Raw genomic sequence first — 24,352 nt, forward strand, 5'->3', positions numbered from 1 at the left:
TGCCTCCAGAGCTTGAACTTGATCCAAAGAACCAGGCCTCTCTCTCAGGGCAACTCACAACGATGTATGTTTCACAAAACAGACCTTTCATAAAAGAAAAAAAGAAAAGCATATCTCTAGGGCCCCCACCTTTTCTTCAGGATCTTCTGTGCTGTGTACTGGACCTCTGGTGAGACCATTCCTGTGATTTCAGATATGCGGTCTGAACAGGCTGAGTGGATATGGGGGTCATTGGCAGCCACACAGCTCCCCTCCACCCTTATCTCACTGCCCAGCACTGCACAGCCTTTCCTGCTTGAAACGGTATCCTTCCACCTTCTCTGAGTGGGAACCAGTATAAAGCAGAAGCTCCAGTTCCTTGTGCAGTGTGATTAAGGGTCTGATCATCACTCTTGGTTTTTTCTCTTGGCCTCCAGACAAGCCTACAAGGCTACGCCTATGCAAATATGGGTCTCCGGCTGCTGACCATTATCAGCAGTTCCTTTGCTGCTTCGTCCAGGGCTAAGCAGCCCACGCTGTAGCTGAATATGTTGTGTTATTTCCCCACACGTGACATCAGTTTCACAGAAGCTTCACAGAAGGTCTACCCAACTGCAGCGAGAGTGCCACTGAAACCAGCCTGATGAGGGGACACATGGGGACATCATCCGGTGCCTGGTGGTTTGATGATGCAGAGTGAGTACGCTGGTGTGTGACCATGCGTGGCCCAGTGCAAGTAGATATGGATGGAACATGCTTCCACTGTTCATGCAGAGTCACTGTCAGGGACCCACCCAAGGCTGATCAAAGTTTCCTACCCAAGACTAGGTTTTCCAGAGCATGGACTTTACACACCTAAAGCTTTGATGATGGTAACTTTTATCTCACTTTTTCATAGGAGACTTCCAGTTCACTGTATTCCCCAACACTTTCCCCAGAATCCCAGGGATATCTGCAGAGTCCGGGTGAGCACCAATCCATGTGAGGGATGGAGGGCCCTTTGCCCATCCTTCCTATGGGGGTTCTAGAAAGCAAGCGAAGGAAAGTCTCAGCTCTGTACTAGGGAGGAGGCTGTGGTGATGTTACATCTCCTGGGCACTGAGCATCAAGACAATCCCAGACAGGGTAACCCCAGAAGAAGAGGTCCTTTCCTCTGCTGTGAGTGTTTTCAGAGTAGATAGAAATGTGCTGGCTGCAATCTGCATATGTTAAAAGCCTAAGGTATCCATTCAGGTAGAAGCAAAGCAATTCACAAAGAGAAGTGGTAGAATTTCTTGACTTCAAAAGCAGCATTGATAGACAGCAAGAGTGACTTTATGCAAAAAAAGAAAAGATATATATGTCTAAAGAATAGAAATAACATCTTAAGGATATTCAAATAGTGATTCCAAAAATGTTGTTTTTTAAAAAATTGCATAGTGTTATCATGTGATGTAGGTTGAGAGAAATCAGAAAGAAATACAAATATTAAATGTCACATGAAAGTTAAGCCCACTGCTTATTAGACTTAATCATGAACACACAGGGGAACTATCTGCCCCAAATTTCTGCCACTTTGATAAATCCCAGAGTGGTGTCGATAAGGAGACTCATTTAGGACTGTGGTCTTACTGTATAAAAGTGGGAGAGAGTGATCAAAGCCAGATGGGACATTATTAACTCCTTTATCTGTGTAAATGTAGCAGCAGACACTTATTAGAGAGGGATCTTTAATAACACTGATGATGTCTCATATACACATATATGTGTAAAAAATGAATAAAATGAGGGACCAGGGGATCTTCTTAGCTTTGACCGGATATTCAGACTCATTTAGCTCTCAGAGTCACTCCGAAGGATAACAGGATCAAAGCATTTCAAGCAGGCAGCATCTGATAATTCTGTTCAATGGGAGAAGTTCTTGGAACAACCCGTGATGCAGACCGGGTCCTAGTCTCTGCCCATCTGCCCCCTGCAGGGGCAGCTTAGGTATGAGATGGATTTACACCCATAAAAGTGGCATCTCCCCTAGAGTAGATTCCTCATCCATTTGGAATCAGTGCCTCTTCTATCACGTTCATGAGCCTAGGTTCCAGACCCCTGGTAAGCACATGACCAATTACAAGGATCACTGCATTCAGAGATGCCCAAGCTATGGGTTCCAACATTGTTATAGTTTATCAGAAATTCCTCCTAGCCAAGATACAACTTATCAAGCAGAGGTCATTTTTACCACAGTCAATTTTGTCTAGAAATTTAGCTGACATTCTTCCTTTCTTTGGTTTCCTGAAAAAAGCTAGGAAATAAGCCTAAGATTAAACTTGTCCTGGATAGGTAGAAAGGGTATTAAACTTTTACCCACAAGAATGAAAATGATTTACCATTCTTTTTTCCTTTACTATACTAAGCACCACTTTCTTTGTCAAATTATTTAAAAGAAGCACATTCTGTGTTTTGTTATCCAAAAAAACTCATTGTGATACTTAATATAAAAAGACTTTCAAAGTTTTTAAACTGCAGGTCATTTAAGCAACCTAATTAGATCAAACACACCTGGAATTTCTGAGTATGTACATGAGGTAAAAAATTAGTTAAAACATCCTGATTTTAAAAATCTCAGATCATTCACAAACCTTCTGAATGCTCAATGTCAAAAAAAAAAAAAAAAAAAAAAACTGATGTGAAGAATTAAATACTATTGACCACAAGAGGGAAGCCTAGGCCCGTTTTTACTATGCTTTGGAGGGGAAAAGGAAAGTGATGCTTCCTGAGTACCTTTAAAACGTTCACCAATAAACACAGTGTATAAGACAAAGCAACTGTCATCCCCACCTGAGGCTTGCATTTGTGGTTGGCGTGGTTTTGATGTTTCGAATGGACTTGCTCCTTGATTCCACATATTACTGGCTACAGAGTCAGACACATGATTTACAAAACTACTTTCCCACTTTCTAAGTGAGAACATGGACCGAAAGACCAGACTTCTGTAAATCTTGGTTTCCTCAGAATAAGTTGGAAATATGATGGTGGAAAATATAATGGTAATATTTAATATGATATTTATTATCTTATTGGGCTTCCCTAGTGGCTCAGTAGTAAAGGCTCCACCTGCAAGCAGGAGACCCGGGTTCTATCCCTGGGTTGGGAAAATCCCCTGGGAAAGGAAATGGCAGCCCACTCTAGTATTCTTGCCTGGAGAATCCCACGGACAGAGGAGCCTGGTGGGCTACAGTCCATGGGGTCACAAGAGTCAGAGAAGCCTTAGAGACTACACCACCATCACCATTAAAATTAAAGTATTTTAATTGGTAAGGGAGAAAGAGTGCAACAAAAAAGACTCTCATGGCTTGATAAAAATATTGTTGTTGATATTATAAAACCTTTTACAGCACTGGCCATTTCTGTTGTATCATCCTATCTAAGTCTTGAAATGACCTATGTGTTAGATGCTATTCATCCACTCAAGGTCTCCCTTCTTCTACTGTGATAACCTAACTCCGTTTTGCTCTGTGCTTTAGCCATGCTATGTTAATGCGAACAAGAGCCACCTTCTTGTCATGACCTCTATTTTTTTTTAAAATGTCTTTCATTTATCGTAACATTCAGACTTGAAAACTAACTACTAACTAACTACTTTTTTTTTTAATCATTTTCTTTACCACCTTCCTCGTTCTAAGCCAGTCAGTCAGCAGGCCTAAGGAGTCATTCCTCCTTATATTTGCCACAGATCGGCAAATATGACATATGGAATTAGAAATGGTGCTGAAAATAATTTGCCAAAATATGGAGGGAACAGGAAGTGGTGATGAAGGAGTGAATCAGTCATTGATTGGGCAGAAGGAGGCAGCTGTTGAAGGCAGCAGCTCTCAGGCTTCACTGGGTTTTTTCCCAGACGAATTTTTTCTCCACAGTCTCTCAATTACCAAGTTCAGCCCGTGCCTGTTAGAACAGACAAAGAAATTGAGAAGAACAAACTGGCCCTTGATGCTCAAATCATAGCAGTGGAGCCTGTGGAAATATTCTGAGATGTGGATTTGAAGTTTCCAGCTCCTCCCCTGACATTGTTGTGTGTGTGTATGTGTGTAATTTCTTATTTACAAAAACTACACAAAGAAAAGTGACTTCGAACCCCTGAGAGCCTGTACAAGCTCAGGGCTTTGCATCATCAGATGTCACATGGGGTAAAGAGAAAATGGATGAAACTCTCAGACTCTCAGCTTCCGAGGGTGGGACGGGCCATGTGGCTCAGCACTTCAGTCGTGTCCGCCTCTTTGCGGTCCCAATGACTGTAGTCCACCAGGCTCCTCTGTCCATGAAATTATCCTGGCAAGAATACTGGAGTGGGTTGCCATTTCCTTTTCTAGGGTATCTTCCCAACCCAGGGACTAAACTAGCATCTCTTGCATTGGCAGGCAGATTCTTTTCCCACTGAGCCACCTGGGAAGCCCCTTGTCTATATAGTAAGGAATAAAACTAAGAATATTGCATCTCCCAGACTCTCCCTGGCCCCCAGTTTCTGAATGTGGCCTACATTCTGCCAGTGAAACTTCGTATCGTGAGATTTGGGAAGCACAGACAGGCTGAGGGTTTCTCAGGTAGCAGACACAAAGGTTCACAGACGAAGATCTTGACATCATCCTTGGGTTCCCAAGACATTCCTTCCTCTTGGGTTCTAGAGGAGCCGTGATGTCAGCAGTGGCTCCTACAGGTCCCTCCCTCTCAGAGTTAGGGGTCTGCACTGACCTGTGCTCCCCCAGGCTTCCTAACAGTTTGAAGATATAATTCCCTGTAATAGAGTAGAGTTGTAATAAATAACTCTGCCTAGGGTGTCCTCAGGGATTTCTATTTTCTGAATCAATTCTGACTAGTACAGAAGCTTCTCACCTATTAATGTCAGAGACAACCTCATTCAGGTACCCTCAGAAATTCCCTCAAACGCACAGGAAGTTAGAGGTCAGGAAAAAACAGGGAACCGTGATTAATGTCCAAATAGAAACTTCTTTCTCATCACATAGAAAGGGAACTGAAAGTCTGTTCTAGAGTCCCCAATTTAGTCATCTCAGGAGGAGAACCAATCAGTGCCTTAGGACTAAATGACATCATACGTTGCTGGGCAACACTTGGGTTGAAGGTGCTATTACAAGATGAAAAATGCAAAGATGTAATCTCTGAGTTTACTATTCATTTATTGAGCATCTTGTAAGAACAAGCCATTATGGCAGCCAGCAAAGGGCAGGCATGGAGAAGTCATTCTTGGTTAAGTGTGATTACAGGAGGTTGGGATAGAGTTGATGATGAGCCTACAGTATAAGACCACATGATAAGCAGCGACTTACTCTGTAGAACTCTCATCTGGCTCATTCCACTATCTTCAGGAAGCACAGTCCTCAACAACTTTAAGGCAGAACTGTTCATGCATCCTCCCAGTAATATAGAAGTCCCTATCAGAGGATGTTCAAAACTCTTAGTTACAATCAACCATGTATAGAGTGTTGACTCTTATGAATGGTGAGGAGAGTTTTAGCGCAAGGCAAGGCCTCAACAGTGTAGAAAAGAGTATGAACCATCCACGCTAAGTTATGTATTGAGATCTTAAGCGGTGAGCTCACCATCTCGTGAGCTGCGTCTCTGCCACTTTTCTCCTCCTTGGAAGTATCTGGATCCCAGCCCTTTCTGGGTGGCTTAACATTTCTTCTACTTTGCTATATTTTCAAAAACATGAAGGCCCATCAGCATGACCTAACTTTCTGTAGTCTCAATAGTGAGCATCAAAATAAATTCTTTGAATCCGAACTTGCATCATGAGGAAAGAATGGTAAAGCATTCCTGCAGGTTATATCTTTAATCTTCCAGGTAAAATAAGCTCTGCCCTGTGTATATATTCATCTATCTGAGTCTTCAAAAATAGATGTGTGCCCAGCAGTCTTCTCCAATCTCCAGTGATATGAAAGTAATAAGAATTAGGAATAGGATCTCTCTTTCCAATCTACTGTCTCCAGTAACCACAACCTGTGTTCCAAGGTGCAGCTTTCCATCTCTCTCCAGCTTTGCGTGTGTTGGAACTCAGTTTCTCCTCCAATGTTCTCTATATACTAAAGAGCCAGGGATCCCAAGCTCTTGGACAGAATTGGCCACCTTGGAGTTTAAGATACTTGAGGAGAATCCTCAAGTAAAAAGTGGCATCTTAAGTGAAGCTCTGTCACCTGGCACTCCCAAGATTCAGGCATTCCTCATAGCCTGACACTTTATATGACCTGGTGTCCCTTAAATAAATTCCCCAGCTGTCACAGCACGGAACCATGATTTGCCATTAACTCTCACCTTAGGATATTCCCATTGATTCTATTCTCACTAATGTGCTTCAGGTAGATCCCTTTCTAGAACTTGGCTTGAGTTGGAAGAGTCTGTGGATGATTGCCCATTATTCTTGAAAACTCAATTTTTTTCATTCTTTTTGTTTGGTGGTGAGTTTGTTTGGTTAATTAAGAAGTTCCTTTTCATCTAATACACAAAGCTTCTCCTTCCCTGGACCCTTTGCAAGAGTCTTTCCCTCAGCAACAGCAGTGTCATCTCAAACGATTTTTCTGATTGGCTGCAGCTCAACTGATTTTAAATTTTTAATCAGTCAGACTCTATGACACCTTACAGTCTCTTTTCTCATATTCCTGTCTGTTCTGATCCACCTTGAGCTCTCATTGAGACACTGACCCTCCTCGAGACACCAAAGACGAAAATGGCCATAACCAGGATCCCAATATTAGGACTTTTCATCCCTCTCCTGATCAGCCTACAGGAATCAGGGGCTATCAAAGGTAAGTGCTGAGAGAGTTCAAAACTAGGAATAAATACGTTCTGAGAGCTTTGGAGAAATGAACTGTGGACATTTGCAAGACAGTCTTTAGAATGAAAGAGAAGTGTGACAGGTGTTATGTGGGTCTAACCCTAGAATTATAATAAATTGTAATTGGAAGAGTTCTCTCCTCACCACGAATTGGAGTAACTAAAGCCAAGAAGTACAACTGAGATTAGAAGAGCAAAATTGAGCTGTATACTGATTCATGCTATTGACTTTGATATAAACCAAACTTTCAGGGAGATATTTTCTGACAGGCATTAACAAGTTAACTTTCTGTACTTTCATTTTTCATTCCTGGAAAATTAGTAAAAGTTAAAACCTCCCCGTAATTTTGTGAGGATTAAATCAGAAAAAAAATCAGAATTTCTTGGCGCCTGCTCTAAGCTATTTTTACCTTGGTAGCTATTTTTTTGGCCTATGAATCCCATCAGCCTATTTGGAGCACAGACATTATATTGAAGATCACTAGAAAGGAAAGCCATTGAAAAGCAACCATCCACCCAAGGGAGGGGGAAGGGCAGGTATGCTGATATGAGTTGCATTTAGTGGACAACCTCTTGGGACAGTAACAGCCAGTTAGAGTGGAACTTACAGGGCTCTTTGGTCACTATTGCTTAGTAATATTTCCCAGAGAATGGAAAAACGAGTAAGAAGTGAAGAGTCTGATGTTATTCTCTCCTCATCTTCAGAGCAAATATTGTGTGGGTTTATTATGAAAAAATATTCCTCACCTGGAGTGACCCCCAAAGAGGGTGGCAAGGTGGCAGATAGACTAGAAATAAGTAAAGCCTCGTGATGACAGTTGTAGGTTTCCATTGCCCAGAAAGAGCCATATATGAGGATGCCTACCATAAAAGATAACTTCCCCTGGAGTGAAAAGAGGAAGTTAGAATGTGTGTGTGTGTGTGTGTTTATAGCTGCAAATGTGAAATAAATCCCTTCGTTTATCAATGAACAGGTGGAGTTTAAAACCCACCTCTCATTTGCATACACCACAAAAGCAACATACTATTCAATTGTAGCTTTCTTATTTGAAATCAGTTATCCCCTTAGTACAGATTATTCTCCCTGTCAACTATAATAGAATGTGTCCCTTAATGACAGTCTAATTTAAAGATCTTTAAGATATAAGGGAATGGTGATAAGGTCAATCTAAATATAATCATCCCCCCAGAGGGATGCAGGATGTGGGTATGGATACAGGAAAGTCAGTGCTCTACAATGCTACAAGGGCTCACACTTAATTATTTGGGTACCATCATCTCCAGTCATACGTTTCCTGGGTCTGGTCCTTAAACACAAAGCAATTTCTGATGCTAAAGTACTTGCTGTAGTCCTGACGATATACTAAGAAATTCCTTAAAACTAGTCTCATTTCATCTCAAAAACAAACCCAGCATAGAAACAAAACCACAGTACAATATAATGGAAAACCTACATACAAGTCGATAAAGTGATCTACTCAAGATCACTAGGGAGCTGAATGAGAATTTGAGATTTCATTTGATTCCAAGTTCAGACACAACTTTTTAAACAGTGTTTCTCTCTTCTGAGAGTTGCGGTGCTCTGAGACATGCCCTGGGTTTCTGGCTTACGGAGATTTAATTTCTAGGTCAAGAGTGTGAGGGAACATTTCTCTTATCAGAGCTGCTGCTGGATTTCTAAAGAGGGAATCATTTCCCAGCCAGTAACATGGAATTAAACAAAAGCTTCATGGAACTCTGGGTTTTCAGCCCTAATTTCCTTCAGCCCACACACTGTCCCTTTGCTTCTCCACCCCTAGCTCTGTTCAACACGAATGTCCTTCCATGCAGGCCTTGTCTTTCAACTCATCCCTACTCTCCATCACTCCTCCTTCCCGCCTGGCCCTCTCTTTCCACCATCCCTGCCCACACATGTGCATCTCACATCCTGGGTTCCTCTCCATCTTCCTCTCCTGGGTCCCACCCTGACCCCCTTTCTTGTCTTTTCAGAGGATCATGTGATCATCCAGGCTGAGTTCTATCTGAAACCTGAGGAATCAGGCGAGTTTATGTTTGACTTTGATGGTGACGAGATTTTCCACGTGGATATGGAGAAGAAGGAGACGGTGTGGCGGCTTCCGGAATTTGGGCGTTTTGCCAGCTTTGAGGCGCAGGGTGCCCTGGCCAATATGGCTGTGAACAAAGCCAACCTGGACATCATGATGAAGCGCTCCAACTACACCCCGAACACCAATGGTACCTCTCTCTGCTCCAGTCCTCCTAGACTTGGGAATTGTAGCTTTAAACAGATGCTTGAGCTCTTTGTTTTTGTTACTGAGACTTTCGCCTCAGGGGCCTATTCTTGTCATAGGCAAACCCCACATTCTCATGCCACCAGTCCAAGAACTTTATGAATTTTCTCCTTTCTTGATGTGCTCACATCTTGTCTTTGGCATCCACAGTCTCTCATAAAGCCTCGGCCCTGAGTCCTTGCTGGGGGAGCCAGGAATGAAGTCCTTGAATATGTTATGCCGAGTACTGGTTCCCCTTTCATGGGGAAGGGAATCAGAGCTGGGTATCAGAGACCATGGCATAGATTCTCAAAACAGTTTCAACTGCTATGTCAGCCTCGGTGGGAGGGAGAGGGGCAGGGCTAAGCAGGGAAGGCTAATTTCTGTCACTTGTCTCCCAGTTCCTCCGGAAGTGACTCTGCTCCCAGACAAGCCTGTGGAACTGGGAGAGCCCAACACACTCATCTGCTTCATTGACAAGTTCTCCCCACCTGTGGTCACTGTCACGTGGCTTCGAAATGGCAGACCTGTCACTGACGGAGTGTCAGAGACAGTCTTCCTGCCCAGGAATGACCACCTTTTCCGCAAGTTCCACTACCTCCCCTTCCTGCCCACAACTGAGGATGTCTATGACTGCAAGGTGGAGCACTGGGGCTTGGATGGGCCTCTTCTCAAGCACTGGGGTGAGAACCGTCCTTCAGTCTCCTATACTTCATTGTTCCTCCTGGGATGCATGTGTCTGGTTCTTAGGGACCCCGAGGATCTGCTTCACAACTGCTCCAGTTCTGGTTTCTGGTCTTCTCCCATTGCTCTGCTTTCCCCTCTTCTCATCTATAATTCCCTGACATCATCCTGTCTTCTTCTCATTTAACTGATGAAAAAATATATATATTCTTTTGACTAAGTATCATATATTTTGTGCCAAGTGCTGCTCCCTACCACATGCATTTCTTATGTACTCTGACTTATTTTTCCCCAGAGTATGAAGCTCCAGCCCCCCTCCCAGAGACCACAGAGAATGCGGTGTGTGCCCTGGGCCTGATTGTGGCTCTGGTGGGCATCATTGCAGGGACCATCTTCATCATCAAGGGCGTGCGCAAAGCCAACACTGTTGAACGCCAAGGGCCTCTCTGAGGCACCTGCAGGTGAGTCTGATGTGGTCAGAGGATGACATCTCTGGAATGATTCAAGGGGAGGAAACAGAGTGAGGAAAAGGACTTGTGATGCCTTTAAGAGAAAACCATTCCAAAAGTCATGGCTCCTGATTTATCATACTGGACAGAATCAGACATTGGCATCATCTGGTATTCCAAAGCCCCACATTCTTACACCCCATTCCATACATGTCACCAAAGATCATGCCTTCAGTCTTGGAAACTATCTCCAGTACCCACAATAATTATTTCACATTAAAATAGTGGGTCCAGTGATCTGGGAAAGCCAACCTCAAGATTACAACACTTCCTGGCTTATATTTCCTGAGATAAGACATCAAGCTTTGAAGCATTTCCAGAGCATGACTTTTTTGAGGTTTAGGGTAACTGTATGAAGTGGAAATCTCTTGGAGACCAATGCCTGCTTTTCCCCTCAATTCTGAAAAAAAAAAAAATGTGTCAGAAGATCTAAGAGAAAGTGAAACATGGCCTGCTCCTTCATTCTTTCACAGAAGGTAGGAAATAGCAGTTCATGTTGGAAAGGTTGCATTTATGAGAGGTCACACAAATATTAAGAGACTTTTCCAAAGTCAGGGGTTAAGGAGTAAGAGTAAGGAATCTGAAGATAAGAGCTCAAAATATTCATCTTAAACTCTATAGTAACTATGTGTGTTCTGCTACAGGTAATGGACTTTGTTAGAGAGAAGATCAATGAAGATATTTCTGCCTTAATAGCTTTACAAACCTGGCAATTCTCCAATTGTTCACCTCACTGAAGACAAGCATGCTTCAGCACATCCCAGTCCTTTACTGACCCTAAGAGTAAGATGCCTTCCATAGTCTCCAAATTCTAATGTCTAGTTATTCCCTGTCTACTGCTCCTTCTTGTATTGTTTTTCCCTCCATTTTCCACTGTCTTATTATCACCATGTAATGCCTTTGGAATAGACCCCATAGGATCCTTTTTTTCCTGCTATGGAATCTTTGGAAAGTTCTATGGGGGCATCTCTTGTATACTTACTACTTGGAGTTTCTTCTAACTGTGATTGTGATTTTTCTGAATACAGTAAACTTCAAGTGGGTCTCAGGTGAAGTTTTTGGTGTCTGAGTCAGTTCTTCATGGAGGCTGGGGAATATAGGTTATCCTTTCATCCTGAAATGTCTAAATGGTGAATGTATCTTATAGACTTTGAAGTTAATCAGAAATATCCTAGTTCATTAGAACTCTAGTCTCATTTGGAAGATCTGCCAGCAATCCACTTATCATGGTCTGGTCCTCATCTGGAAAACACTAGAGTATTTATTTGTTTTAGGTTTATTTGTTGAGAGATGACTTAGCAACAAGTTCTTAGTCTGGTTTGGATTCTTATGCCTCTGAATCAATGAGATATTTGGATCATGAATAGAGTGAATCTCAAACCTTAAAGCAGATTTCTGATAATGGGTGACACAGATGGTGGGGAGCAGATGGTGGTGGAGTGGTGAACACCACAGAAGCACATCCATATACGTAAGAGGATTGGCATATCAGCACCATGTATTTCAGACTTAAGGAAGGATGAGATTGGACACTGAGGATTGGCATTCTCTATTTTCTCAACATGCATGTGTATATGCTAAGTCACTTCAATCGTGTCCAACTCTATGCAACCCCATGGACTGTAGCCCCCCAGGTTTTTCTGTCCATGGGGATTCTCCAGACAAGAACAATGCAGTGGGTTGCCATGCCCTCCTTCAGAAGATCTTCCTGACCCAGGGATCAAACCTACGTCTTTTGTCTTTTATGTCTCCTGCATTGGCAGGTGGATTCTTTATCACTAGCACCACCTGGGAAGCCCTTTTCTTAACATGTGGTGGTGGTGGTTCTGTTGCTAAGTTGTGTCCAACTCTTGCAACCTCATGGACAGTAGCCTGCCAGGCTCCTGTGTCCATGGAATTCTCCAGGCAAGATTACTGGAGTGGGTGGCCATTTCCTTCTCCAGGGGATCTTCCCAAACCAGGGATCAAACCCAGGTCTCCTGCATTGCAGGCAGACTCTTTACCTTTTTTTAACATAAACTTTATCTTTTCTTAACATAGACTGAAGCTAATTTGCATCACATTGAATTATTATGAAAATAAATAAATAAAAATGCAAGCAAATTTAGATATCAAGCTTAGTGATAGTAATATTCCATATAATATAAATTCCACTATTTTTCTTCAAAGTTTTAAGAGAAGTAAAACAAAAGCAAGCCAAATCAAGGCAGCTTGACCTTGAAATGATAGCAGAATATGCCATCACAAAATATGCCTCTTTGGCATAAAGATTATTTTGAGTCAATAGGTGATTTTAGACAATAGAACTTAAATTATTTGTTGCCCATAGGAGTCTGCTATAGTAAATACTTCTGGTTTAGTAGAAACTCAAATATAAAAAATTAAGCCGCTTGGCTAAAACAGATTAATCCCTCTTCCCATAAAGTATTTTATTTGGTACCAAATGGTTTGGTTCTTGAGGGCCCTAACTAGATGCATATTTCAGTCCCTTGGTATTTTCCTTCTGACAGTCAGCAGTTGTCCCCCTGTTAAACTGTGTTCTCTCAAGGATCTTACAGGTATTCACGGGAACTCTAATGCGGTAATACATCAGATGATCTCATGGTGCTTTGAGAAACAGAAACATGAACAATAGGATGAACAGAAAAAACTTCTTCAAACATGATTTTGGAACCTCTTAATTTCACAGTGAAATGAGTTACCCAAATGATGACTGAGAGTGTGCTAGTAACAAATATCAATATGTAAGTGGGTGCCCAAAAGGGGGGAGATTGTTAAAGTGACTACACAAGGAGACTATTAGACTGAGGTGGCTCAAATGCCTTGGTAACCGACATAAGCAAGCCTAAGCCCAAGTCAGGTCTAATACCCATTAACACACTCATATGCTAGAAAACGAACTTAAGAACAACCAATCACAAACACCCACTTAACACTTTTTCAACTCAGGCAGCCACTTAAGTTATAGCCAGTCAAATAATTTTCTTTCTTTCCTTCTGCCTCAGTTCTATAAAAGTCTTTCCCCCAACTTGTGTTCGTAAGGTGCTCCTAACCACTTTTAATTTGGCACTGCTGGATTTGAGTTCATGTTCCCTCAAACAAACTCTTGAAAACATTTTGGTGGGCCTCAGCTTATCTGATTATAAATGATGGTGTATATTTAATTTTTGTTTAATGCCTTCATTGCCAAGTAGATTTTTTGGTTGGTTTTGAATTCTTCAGCATTGATAAACTTTCTTGTTATTTGTAGCAGGGTTTTGGTGGGGTGGGGAGCATACCTTGGAATCAAGAAAATGATACCTACCGTTCATGATAGCATCCAAAAGATGCTATCATGGAATAAATTGTCAAGGAATAAATCTGATAAAAATGAGTAAGATTTCTATAGCTAAAACTACAAATCATCATTAGGAGAAATCAATGGATCTACATAAATGATTAGATTATAAAGTTTGGAGACAGTAAGAGTAAATATTTTAAAGATAATCGGTTGTCTCTAAAGCTATATTCAGTAAAAAAAAAAAAAAAAATAGATGGGGAAACAATGGAAACAGTGAGAAACTTTATTTTGCGGGGCTCCAAAATCACTGCAGATGGTGACTGCAGCCATGAAATTACAAGATGCTTGCTCCTTGGAAGAAAAATTATGACCAACATAGACAGCATATTAAAAAGCAGAGACAGAACTTTACCAACAAAGGTCTGTCTAGTCAAAGCTATGGTTTTCCCAGTAGTCATGTACGGCTGTGAGAGTTGGACTATAAAGAAAGCTGAGCACCGAAGAATTGATGCTTTTGAACTGTGGTGTTGGAGAAGACTCTTGAGAGTCCCTTGGACTGCAAGGAGATCCAACCAGTCCATCCTAAAGGAAATCAGTCCTGAACATTCATTGGAAGGACTGATGCTGAAGCTGAAACTCCAATCCTTTGGCCACCTGATGCAAAGAGCTGACTCATTTGAAAAGACCCTGATGCTGGGAAAGATTGAAGGCAGAAGGAGAAGGGAACAACAGAGAATGAGATGGTTGGATGGCATCACCAGGTCGATGGACATGAGTTTGAGCAAGCTCTGGGAGTTGGTGATGGACAGGGAAGCCTGGTGTGCTGCAGTCCATGGGGTTGCAAAGAGTCGGACATGACTGAGCAACTGAACTGAAATGAAAAATCTCATTAACATCACGGCAAGGGATTTTGTTTGCTCGATTCCTTGCTAGTTTTATTTCTTCAGTGTTTTGGGGTTTTGGTGGTGGTAGTGATGGTGTGGGAGGACTGCCAAGCTGATATTAAAAGTTCACATGTAAATACTATAGTCTTAGATTGGCCAGTAAAATTTTGAAAAATTAGGAAAAAAGCTGGAAGAAATAAATACAAGATAATGAAAGCTATATGAGTTAATGTTGTGTTATATATTAATCTAGGGTTGTGTTGGCTCAAGTATAGACAAACCGCACAACAGAACAAAAAAGAAATTCTAGAAACAGAGCCCCTCACAAATACAATGCTCTGGTCTGTAGTGAGACTGCAGAGCAATGGGGGAAAGAGGGTCTTTTCAATGACCCTCAATGACCTAGGGCCACTAGGTCATTTGAATGTCTATTTAAGAAAAGTTACTGTGACACATACTCAAATGTCAATAAAAACCAATTTCAGATGGATTGAACAAATTTAGTAAAATTTAACATTGAAGCAAACCAGGCCTTGGATTTCAATTGCTGGATAATCTAAATTTCTTTATCAGATATACTGCTACACAGATTGTCTATTTTGAGTCAATTTTGGTAAATCATATAGGATAAATCATATGGGCTTTACTGGTGGCTCAGAAGATAAAGAATCTGCCTGCAATGTGGGAGACCCGGGCTTGATCCCAGGATTGGGAAGATCCCCTGGAGAAGGAAATGGAAACCCACTCCAGTATTCTTGCCTGGAGAATCCCATGGACCAAGCAGCCTGGTAGGTTATAGTCCATGGGGTCACAAAGAGTCGGACACAGCTAAGTGACTAACACACTTTCATGTGGTAGATTAAAGAAGACTACAAATTCTTTGGCATTTATCTCATGAAGACATAGATTATATATCCCTTCCCCATAAATCTGAACTGACCTGTACTCCCTTAGATCATTAGAATGTGATGGAAATGACTCCACACAAATTTTGAGGCTAAGTTTGACTTCCCTCTCTTGGGAGTCTTAAGCCATCAGGTAAGACATTTGTCTTCATTGCTGATGGGGCCACATGGGACTTCATGCAGAGGGAGAGTGTGTCCAGTGTCCCAGAAAAGCCTCCGGAGGACCCCAGGCCCAGTAACTGTCTGATTGTAGCCACGTGAGATACCTTCCATGAAAACCACCCACTAAGCCCAGTCGACTCCCTGAACAGAGAACAATCCTCAAACAGCTCTAGTTTTAAGTCACTAAGTTTGGGATGATTCGTTACACAGAAATAGATAATAAAATGTAATGTTTTTCAGTGAATTTCATCTAAAATATCAAATCCACTGGCACAAAATTCTTTACATTGTCCAGGTCATGGGACAACAGACTAGTTCCAAATAGCAAAAGGAGTACGTCAAGGCTGTATATTGTCACCCTGCTTATTTAACTTATATGCAGAGTACATCTTGAGAAACGCTGGGCTGGAGGAAGCACAAGCTGGAATCAAGATTGCTGGGAGAAATATCAATAACCTCAGATATGCAGATTACACCACCCTTATGGCAGAAAGTGAAGAACTAAAGAGCCTCTTGATAAAAGTGAAAGAGAGTGGAAAAGTTGGCTTAAAGCTCAACATTCAGAAAACTAAGATCACGGCATCTGGGCCCATCACTTCATAGCAAATAGATGGGGAGACAGTGGAAACAGTGACAGATTTTATTTTGAGGGGCTCCAAAATCACTGCAGATGGTGAGTGCAGCCATGTAATTAAAAAACGCTTACTCCTTGGAAGGAAAGTTATGACCAACCCAGACAGCATATTAAAAAGCATAGACAGTACTTTACCAACAAAGGTTCATCTAGTCAAGCCTATGGTTTTTCCAGTAGTCATGTGTGGATGTGAGAGTTGGACTATAAAGAAAGCTGAGCACCGAAGAATTGATGCTTTTGAACTGTGGTATTGGAGAAGACTCTTGAGAGTCCCTTGGACTGCAAGGGGATGCAACCAGTCCATCCTAAAAGAAGTCAGTCCTGGGTGTTCACTGGTAGGACTGATGTTGAAGCTGAAACTCCAATCCTTTGGCCACCTGATGCAAAGAGCCGACTCATTTGAAAAGACCTTGATGCTGGGAAAGATTGCGGGCAGGAGGGGAAGGGGACAACAGAGGATGAGATGGTTGTGTTAGGGGAAGCACACTGATTGAAACCGCCCACCCTGGCCAGGCACCATAGTAACCATGTGCATGAGTTGTTTTATGACAGGAGAGCCTGATAAGGAACACGGAACTAATAAGCCACCACCAATCGGAAGAGTTCGGGAAAGGTCAAAAGGAGACACTGCGTGTCCGTTCACTTCCCAGAATCCCTCTCGCTAGTATCCATCTTGGCTGAGTGATGCCTGTGCCACCAGGAAGGACTCTGAGTCAGAATGATTGGCCAAAGACCACCCAGAAGCTAATCCCATCACCATAAAACCCGAGACTGTGAGCCACGCGGCAGAGCTGTTCTCCTTGGTTTCCTTACCCTCCTGCTCTCCACCTGGGTGCCCTTTCCCAATAAAATCTCTTGCTTTGTCAGCACATGTGTCTCCTCGGACAATTCATTTCCGAGTGTTAGACAAGAGCCCAGTTTCGGGCCTTGGAAGGGTCCCCCTTCCTGCAACAGTTGGATGGCATCACCGACTCAATGGACATGGTTTTGGGTAGACTCCAGGCATTGGTGATGGACAGGGAGGCCTGGCATGCTGCTGTTCAAGGGGTCGCAGAGAGTCGGACATGACTGAGTGACTGAACTGAACTGAACTGAGTATCTTTTTAATGTCTGAAGGCTCTTTAGGAATATTTTTGCATTCTGGATATTAATAATTTTAATTTAGATTTTTTCCCTATTTTTAGCAGCCTTATAGGTGATTTATTTTTAAAAAGTGAAAGAAAGAAAGGAGACCTTCTAGTTCTATTCATTTTCTTTATCATGCATTTAGTTTCAATTGCATTAATTTTCTCTTTATTATTTCATCTCTTCTATTTTTTCAGTTAAATTTTCTTTTCCCAGATTCTTCAGTTAAAAGCTTAGATCTCTGAATTTTATACGTTTTTATTTTCATATAAATATATATTTATATTTTAAATCTATAAATTTCCCTCTGGAGATTTCCCTCTGGAGATTGCTTTGGTTGTATATCACAAATTTTGAGTCTATTTTAACATTCCAATAGTTTTCTAATTTCTCATCTAATTTATTCTTTGATAAGCTATGGATTATTTAGAAGTGTATTACTTCACTTCCAAAAACTTGACTATTATCTCAACTAAATATTCCTAATTACAGAATACAGAAAACTCAAGATAAAATAGAGAAATGGAAGATGGCGGAGCAGTAGGACGGGGAGACCACTTTCTCTCCTACAAATTCATCAAAAGAATAACTGAATGCAGAGCAAACCTCACAAAACAACTTCTGATCGCTAGCTGAGGTCATCAGGCGCCCAGAAAAGCAGACCATTGTCTTCGAAAGGAGGTAGGACAAAATATAAAAGATAAAAAGTGAGACAAAAGAGCTAAGGACGGAGACCCGTCCCGGGAAGGGAGTCTTAGGCGGCCTTGCTTGGGCTAGGGTCCGCGGGCCTGAGTGCCCTGAGGACAATCGGAGGGAGCTTCTGTGAGGTGCCAACTTGAACTGTGGGAGACCAAGGGGGAGAGAGTTGACCGGCCGGAACACACTGCCGGCCGTTCGCAGAACAAAGGGACGGAGAAAGTCCCAAGAAGAGGTCGCAGGCTGCGGACCCGCCCAGCCCCGCCGGAGGCAGGAGGCAGGGGGGAGGGGAAGGTCGCGGCGAGACACAGGGCGCAGGCACCCGACCGGCGCGGGCGGGGACTGGGGCTGGGGACGCGGAGGGCGGAAGGCGCGCGCACCCGACTGGCGTCAGCGGAAACTGAGACTGGGTCCGCGGAAGGGAGTGAGTGCGCCACACCTGGGGATAGTGCGCCCATCAAGCCCCTCGCTGCCTGGACCGCTCTGACGGGGAAGGCACAGAGAGCAGGCGCAGCTTTTCCTTCCGCGCTTTTGTGTAACACCCGAGGGCTGGAACCTAGCGCAGCGCGGGGCGCGCTCCATATAGAACAGCCGGGAGCCTGAGCAGCGGCAGACGGAGAAAGCAGCGTCAGCCCCTCCCGGCAGCGCCAGCCCGCCCCCGCAGGGCCAGCCCCTCCCCGCAGCGCCAGCCCCGCCCCACAGCGCCAGCCCCTCCCCGCAGCGTCAGCCCCTCCCAGCAGCGCAACGGAACTAGCTAACTGAATAAGAGTCCACCTCCGCCCGCCTGTGTCAGGGCGGAAATGAGGCTCTGAAGAGACCGGCAAACAGAAGCCAAATAAACAAAGGGAACCGCTTCAGAAGGGACTGGTGCAACAGATTAAAATCCCTGTAGAAAACACCGACTTCACCGGAAGGGCCCTGTAGATATCGAGAAGTGTAAGCTGGAACGAGGAGCTATCTGAAACTGAGCCGAACCCACACTGACCGCAGCAGCTCCAGAGAAACTCCTAGATATATTTTTACTTTTTTTTCTCTAAGTAAGGAAAAAAAAAAATTTTTTTTATTCTTTTTATATTTTTTCTTTTTTATTTTTTCTCTTTTATTTTCCTTTAAAATTCCCTATTACTCCCCCATTACTCCTTAACTTTCATTTACATAGATTTTTACGATTTTTTTAATTAGGGGAAAAAAAATTTTTTTTTTTTTCATTCTTTCTTTTTTTTTTATTTTTTTTTAATTTTTTCTTTTTTTTCTTTTTTCTTCTTTTTTTTCCTTTCCGTTTTCTCTTTTATTTTCTATTTTTCTTTTTCTCTTATTTCTTTTAAAGTCCTCTAGTACTCCTCTACTACTCTTCATTTTCATTTTCACTACACTATAACCTTACCAAAAAAAAAAAAAGAGAAGCCCTATCTTTAAACCGAAGATTATTCTCTCCCAATCTTGACTCTCTGTTTTCTACCTCAGAACACCTCTATTTCCTCCTTTCCCCTTCTCCTCCCAATCCAATTCTGCGAATCCTTGTAGGTGTCTGAGATACGAAGAACACTCTGGAACAGACCAGCTGCGTAGATCTGTTCTCTCTCCTCTTGAGTCCCCCTTTTTCTCCTCCTGCTCATCTCTACCACTCCTCACTTTTTCTCCTGTTTCATGGTAACTCTGTGAACTCTCTGGGTGTACCTAACAGGGGAGAATCTTTCCGCCATTAACTCTAGAAGTTTTATTATCTGCTGTATAGTTGAGAAGTCCTGAACTACAGGAAGAATAAAACGTGAATCCAAGAAAGGCAAGGAGACTTAGGCCCAAAACTGAGAACACCCAGAATAACTCCTGACTACATGGAACTAAGCAATAAGTGAACCGTCCCAAAAGCCCCATACCTACAACTGAAACCAACCATACCACCCAAGAGCCCAGTAAGTTTTCAGAGCAAGACAAACCACGCAAATTCTCCAGCACACAGGAACATAGCCCCCGAATGTCAACAACAGGCTGCCCCAAGGTCACACCTAACACATAGACCCATCTCAAAAACTCATTTATGGGCACTCCATTGCTCTCAAAAAGAAGAAATGTACACTGACGCAAGCTTCCCTAACCGGGAAACCTTGACAAGCCAATCGTCTAACCCCACCCACTGGGTAAATCCTCCACAATAAAAAGGAACCACAGACCTCCAGAATACAGAAAATCCACTCCAGACACAGCAATCTAAACAAGATGAAAAGGCAAAGAAATAACCCAACAGGTAAAGAACATGAAAAATGCCCACCAAGTCAAACAAAAGAGGAGGAGATAGGGAATCTACCTGAAAAAGAATTTAGAATAATGATAATAAAAATGATCCAAAATCTTGAAAACAAAATGGAGTTACAGCTAAATAGCCTGGAGACAAAGATTGAAAAGATACAAGAATTGTTTAATAAAGACCTAGAAGAAATAAAAAAGAGTCAATTAAAAATGAATAATGCAATGAATGAGATCAAAAACACTTTGGAGGGAACCAAGAGTAGAATAACGGAGGCAGAAGATAGGATAAGTGAGGTAGAAGATAAAATGGTGGAAATAAATGAAGCAGAGAGGAAAAAAGAAAAAAGGATCAAAAGAAATGAGGACAACCTCAGGGACCTCTGGGACACTGTGAAACGCCCCAACATTCGAATCATAGGAGTTCCAGAAGAAGAAGACAAAAAGAAAGGCCATGAGAAAATACTCGAGGAGATAATAGCTGAAAACTTCCCTAAAATGGGGAAGGAAATAGCCACTCAAGTCCAAGAAACCCAGAGAGTCCCAAACAGGATAAACCCAAGGCGAAACACCCCAAGACACATATTAATCAAACTAACAAAGATCAAACACAAAGAACAAATATTAAAAGCAGCAAGGGAAAAACAACAAATAACACACAAAGGGATTCCCATAAGGATAACAGCTGACCTATCAATAGAAACCCTCCAGGCCAGAAGGGAATGGCAGGACGTCCTGAAAGTAATGAAAGAGAATAACCTACAACCTAGATTACTGTATCCAGCAAGGATCTCATTCAGATATGAAGGAGAACTCAAAAGCTTTACAGATAAGCAAAAGCTGAGAGAATTCAGCACCACCAAACCAGCTCTTCAACAAATGCTAAAGGATCTTCTCTAGACAGGAAATGCAGGAAGGTTGTATAAACGTGAACCCAAAACAACAAACTAAATGGCAACGGGACCACACCTATCAATAATTACCTTAAATGTAAATGGGTTGAATGCCCCAACCAAAAGACAAAGATTGGCTGAATGGATACAAAAACAAGACCCCCATATATGCTGTCTACAAGAGACCCACCTCAAAACAAGAGACACATACAGACTAAAAGTGAAGGGCTGGAAAAAAATATTTCATGCAAATGGAGACCAAAAGAAAGCAGGAGTCGCAATACTCATATCAGATAAAATAGACTTTCAAATAAAAGCTGTGAAAAGAGACAAAGAAGGACACTACATAATGATCAAAGGATCAATCCAAGAAGAAGATATAACAATTATAAATATATATGCACCCAACATAGGAGCACCGCAATATGTACGACAAACACTAACGAGTATGAAAGAGGAAATTAATAGTAACACAATAATAATGGGAGACTTTAATACCCCACTCACAACTATGGATAGATCAACTAAACAGAAAATTAACAAGGAAACACAAACTTTAAATGACACAATGGACCAGCTAGACCTAATTGATATCTATAGGACATTTCACCCCAAAACAAGCAACTTCACCTTTTTCTCAAGTGCACACGGAACTTTCTCCAGAATAGATCACATCCTGGGCCATAAATCTAGTCTTGGAAAATTCAAAAAAATTGAAATCATTCCAGTCATCTTTTCTGACCACAGTGCAGTAAGATTAGATCTCAATTACAGGAAAAAAATTGTTAAAAATTCAAACACATGGAGGCTAAATAACACGCTTCTGAATAACCAACAAATCATAGAAGAAATCAAAAAAGAAAATCAAAAATATGTATAAGAATGAATGAAATGAAAACACAACAACCCAACCTACTGGGCATCTGTAAAAGCAGTGCTAAGGGGAAGGTTTCATAGCATTACAGGCTTACAATCAAGAACAAGAAAAAGCAAATAAATTACCCTAACTCTAACAACCTAAGATTAGAGAAGGAAGAAAATGAAGAACCCCAGGTTAGCAAGAAGGAAAAGAAATCTAAAAATTAAGGGGCAGAAATAAATTGCAATAGAAAACTAAAGAGACCATAGCAATCAACAAAGCTAAAAGCGGTTTTTTGAAAAAATAACAAAATTGACAAACCATTAGCAAGACTCAATTAAGAAAACAAAGAGAGAAGAACAAATTAACAAAATTAGAATGAAAATGGAGAGATCACAACAGACAACACTGAAAAAATACAAAGGATCATAAGAGACTACTACAGCATCTTCTATGCCAATAAAATTTGAAACTGATGAATGGACAAATTCTTAGAAAAGTATATACTTTCCAACACCTGACCAGGAAGAAAATAGAAAATCTTAACAGACCCCATCACAGCAAGGAAACAAACTGAATCAAAAATCTTCCAGCAAACAAAAAGCCCAGGACCGAAGAGGCTTTCACAGCTGAATTCTAATCCAAATTAGAAGAAGAGCTAACACCTATCTTACTCAAACTCTTCCAGAAAATTGCAGATGAAGGTAAACTTCCAAACTCATTCTATGAGGCCACCATCACCCTAATTCCAAAACCAGACAAAGATGCCACAAAAAAAGAAAACTACAGGCCAATATCACTGATAAACATAGATGCAAAAATCCTTAACAAAATTCTAGCAAACAGATCCAACAACATATTAAAAAAATCATACACCATGACCAAGTGGGCTTTATCCCAGGAATGCAAGGATTCTTTAATATCCACAAATCAATCAATGTAATACACCACATTAACAATTGAAAGATAAAAACCATATGGTTATCTCAATAGATGCAGAGAAAGCCTTTGACAAAATTCAACACCCATTTATGATTAAAACTCTCCAGAAAGCAGGAATAGAAGGAACATACCTCAACATAATAAAAGCTATATATGACAAACCCACAGCAAGCATCACCCTCAATGGTGAAAAATTGAAAGCATTTCCCCTGAATTCAGGAACAAGACAAGGGTGCCCACTCTCACCACTACTATTCAACATAGTGTTGGAAGTTTTGGCCACAGCAATCAGAGCAGAAAAAGAAGTAAAAGGAATCAGATAGGAAAAGAAGAAGTGAAACCTCACTGTTTGCAATGACATGACCTCTATATAGAAACCCTAAAGACTCTACCCAGAAATTACTAGAACTAATCAATGAATATAGTAAAGTTGCAGGATATAAAAAAATTAACACAGGATAACAGATCCCTGCATTCCTATATACTACATGAAAAAAAGAAAGAGAAAATTAAGGAAACAATACCATTCACCATTGCAACAAAGAATAAAATACTTAGGAAGTATAATCTACCTAAAGAAAACAAAAGACCTAATACATAGAACACATATAAAACACTGATGAAAGAATCAAAGAGGACACAAACAGATGGAGAAACATACCGTGTTCAATGGATTGGAAAGAATCAAATATTGTCAATGGCTATCCTACCCAAAGCAATCTATAGATTCAATGCAATCCCTATCAAGCTACCAACTGTATTTTTCACAGAACTAGACCAAAGAATTTCACAATTTGTATGGAAATACAAAAACCCTCGAATAGCCAAAGTAATCTTGAAAAAGAAGAATGGAACTGGAGGAATCAACCTGCCTGACTTCAGACTCTACTACAAAGCCACAGTCATCCAGACAGTATGGTACTGGCACAAAGACAGAAATATAGATCAATGGAACAGATAGAAAGCCCAGAGATAAATCCACGAACCTATGGACACCTTATCTTTGACAAAGGAGGCAAGGATATACAATGGAAAAAAGACAACCTCTTTAACAAGTGGTGCTGGGAAAACTGGTCACCACTTGTAAAAGAATGAAACTAGAACACTTTCTAACACCATACACAAAAATAAACTCAAAATGGATTAAAGATCTAAATGTAAGACCAGAAACTATAAAACTCCTAGAGGAGAACATAGGCAAAACACTCTCCGACATAATCACAGCAAGATCCTCTATGACCCACCTCCCAGAATATTGGAAATAAAAGCAAAAACTAAACAAATGGTACCTAATGAAACTTAAAAGCTTTTGCACTACAAAGGAAACTATAAGTAAGGTGAAAAGACAGCCCTCAGATTGGGAGAAAATAATAGCAAATGAAGAAACAGACAAAGGATTAATCTCAAAAATATACAAGCAAATCCTGAAGCTCAATTCCAGAAAAATAAAATGACTGCGCCAATCAA

General features: G+C 41.4%; 1 protein-coding gene across 1 annotated transcript; it reads left to right on the forward strand.

The window, feature by feature from the left end:
* The first annotated feature begins 6,578 nt into the window (after nucleotides 1–6,578).
* Nucleotides 6,579–11,315, forward strand: LOC122429640 (HLA class II histocompatibility antigen, DR alpha chain). Its single transcript, XM_043450137.1, has 5 exons — nucleotides 6,579–6,770; nucleotides 8,788–9,033; nucleotides 9,470–9,751; nucleotides 10,048–10,213; nucleotides 10,906–11,315. The coding sequence occupies exons 1-4, from the start codon at nucleotides 6,692–6,694 to the stop codon at nucleotides 10,200–10,202; spliced, it is 762 nt and encodes a 253-aa protein (XP_043306072.1). The 5' UTR covers nucleotides 6,579–6,691; the 3' UTR covers nucleotides 10,203–10,213; nucleotides 10,906–11,315.
* Nucleotides 11,316–24,352: the final 13,037 nt, after the last annotated feature.

This window comes from Cervus canadensis, chromosome 28, assembly GCF_019320065.1.
Source record: "Cervus canadensis isolate Bull #8, Minnesota chromosome 28, ASM1932006v1, whole genome shotgun sequence".
Taxonomy (NCBI): Eukaryota; Metazoa; Chordata; class Mammalia; order Artiodactyla; family Cervidae; genus Cervus; species Cervus canadensis.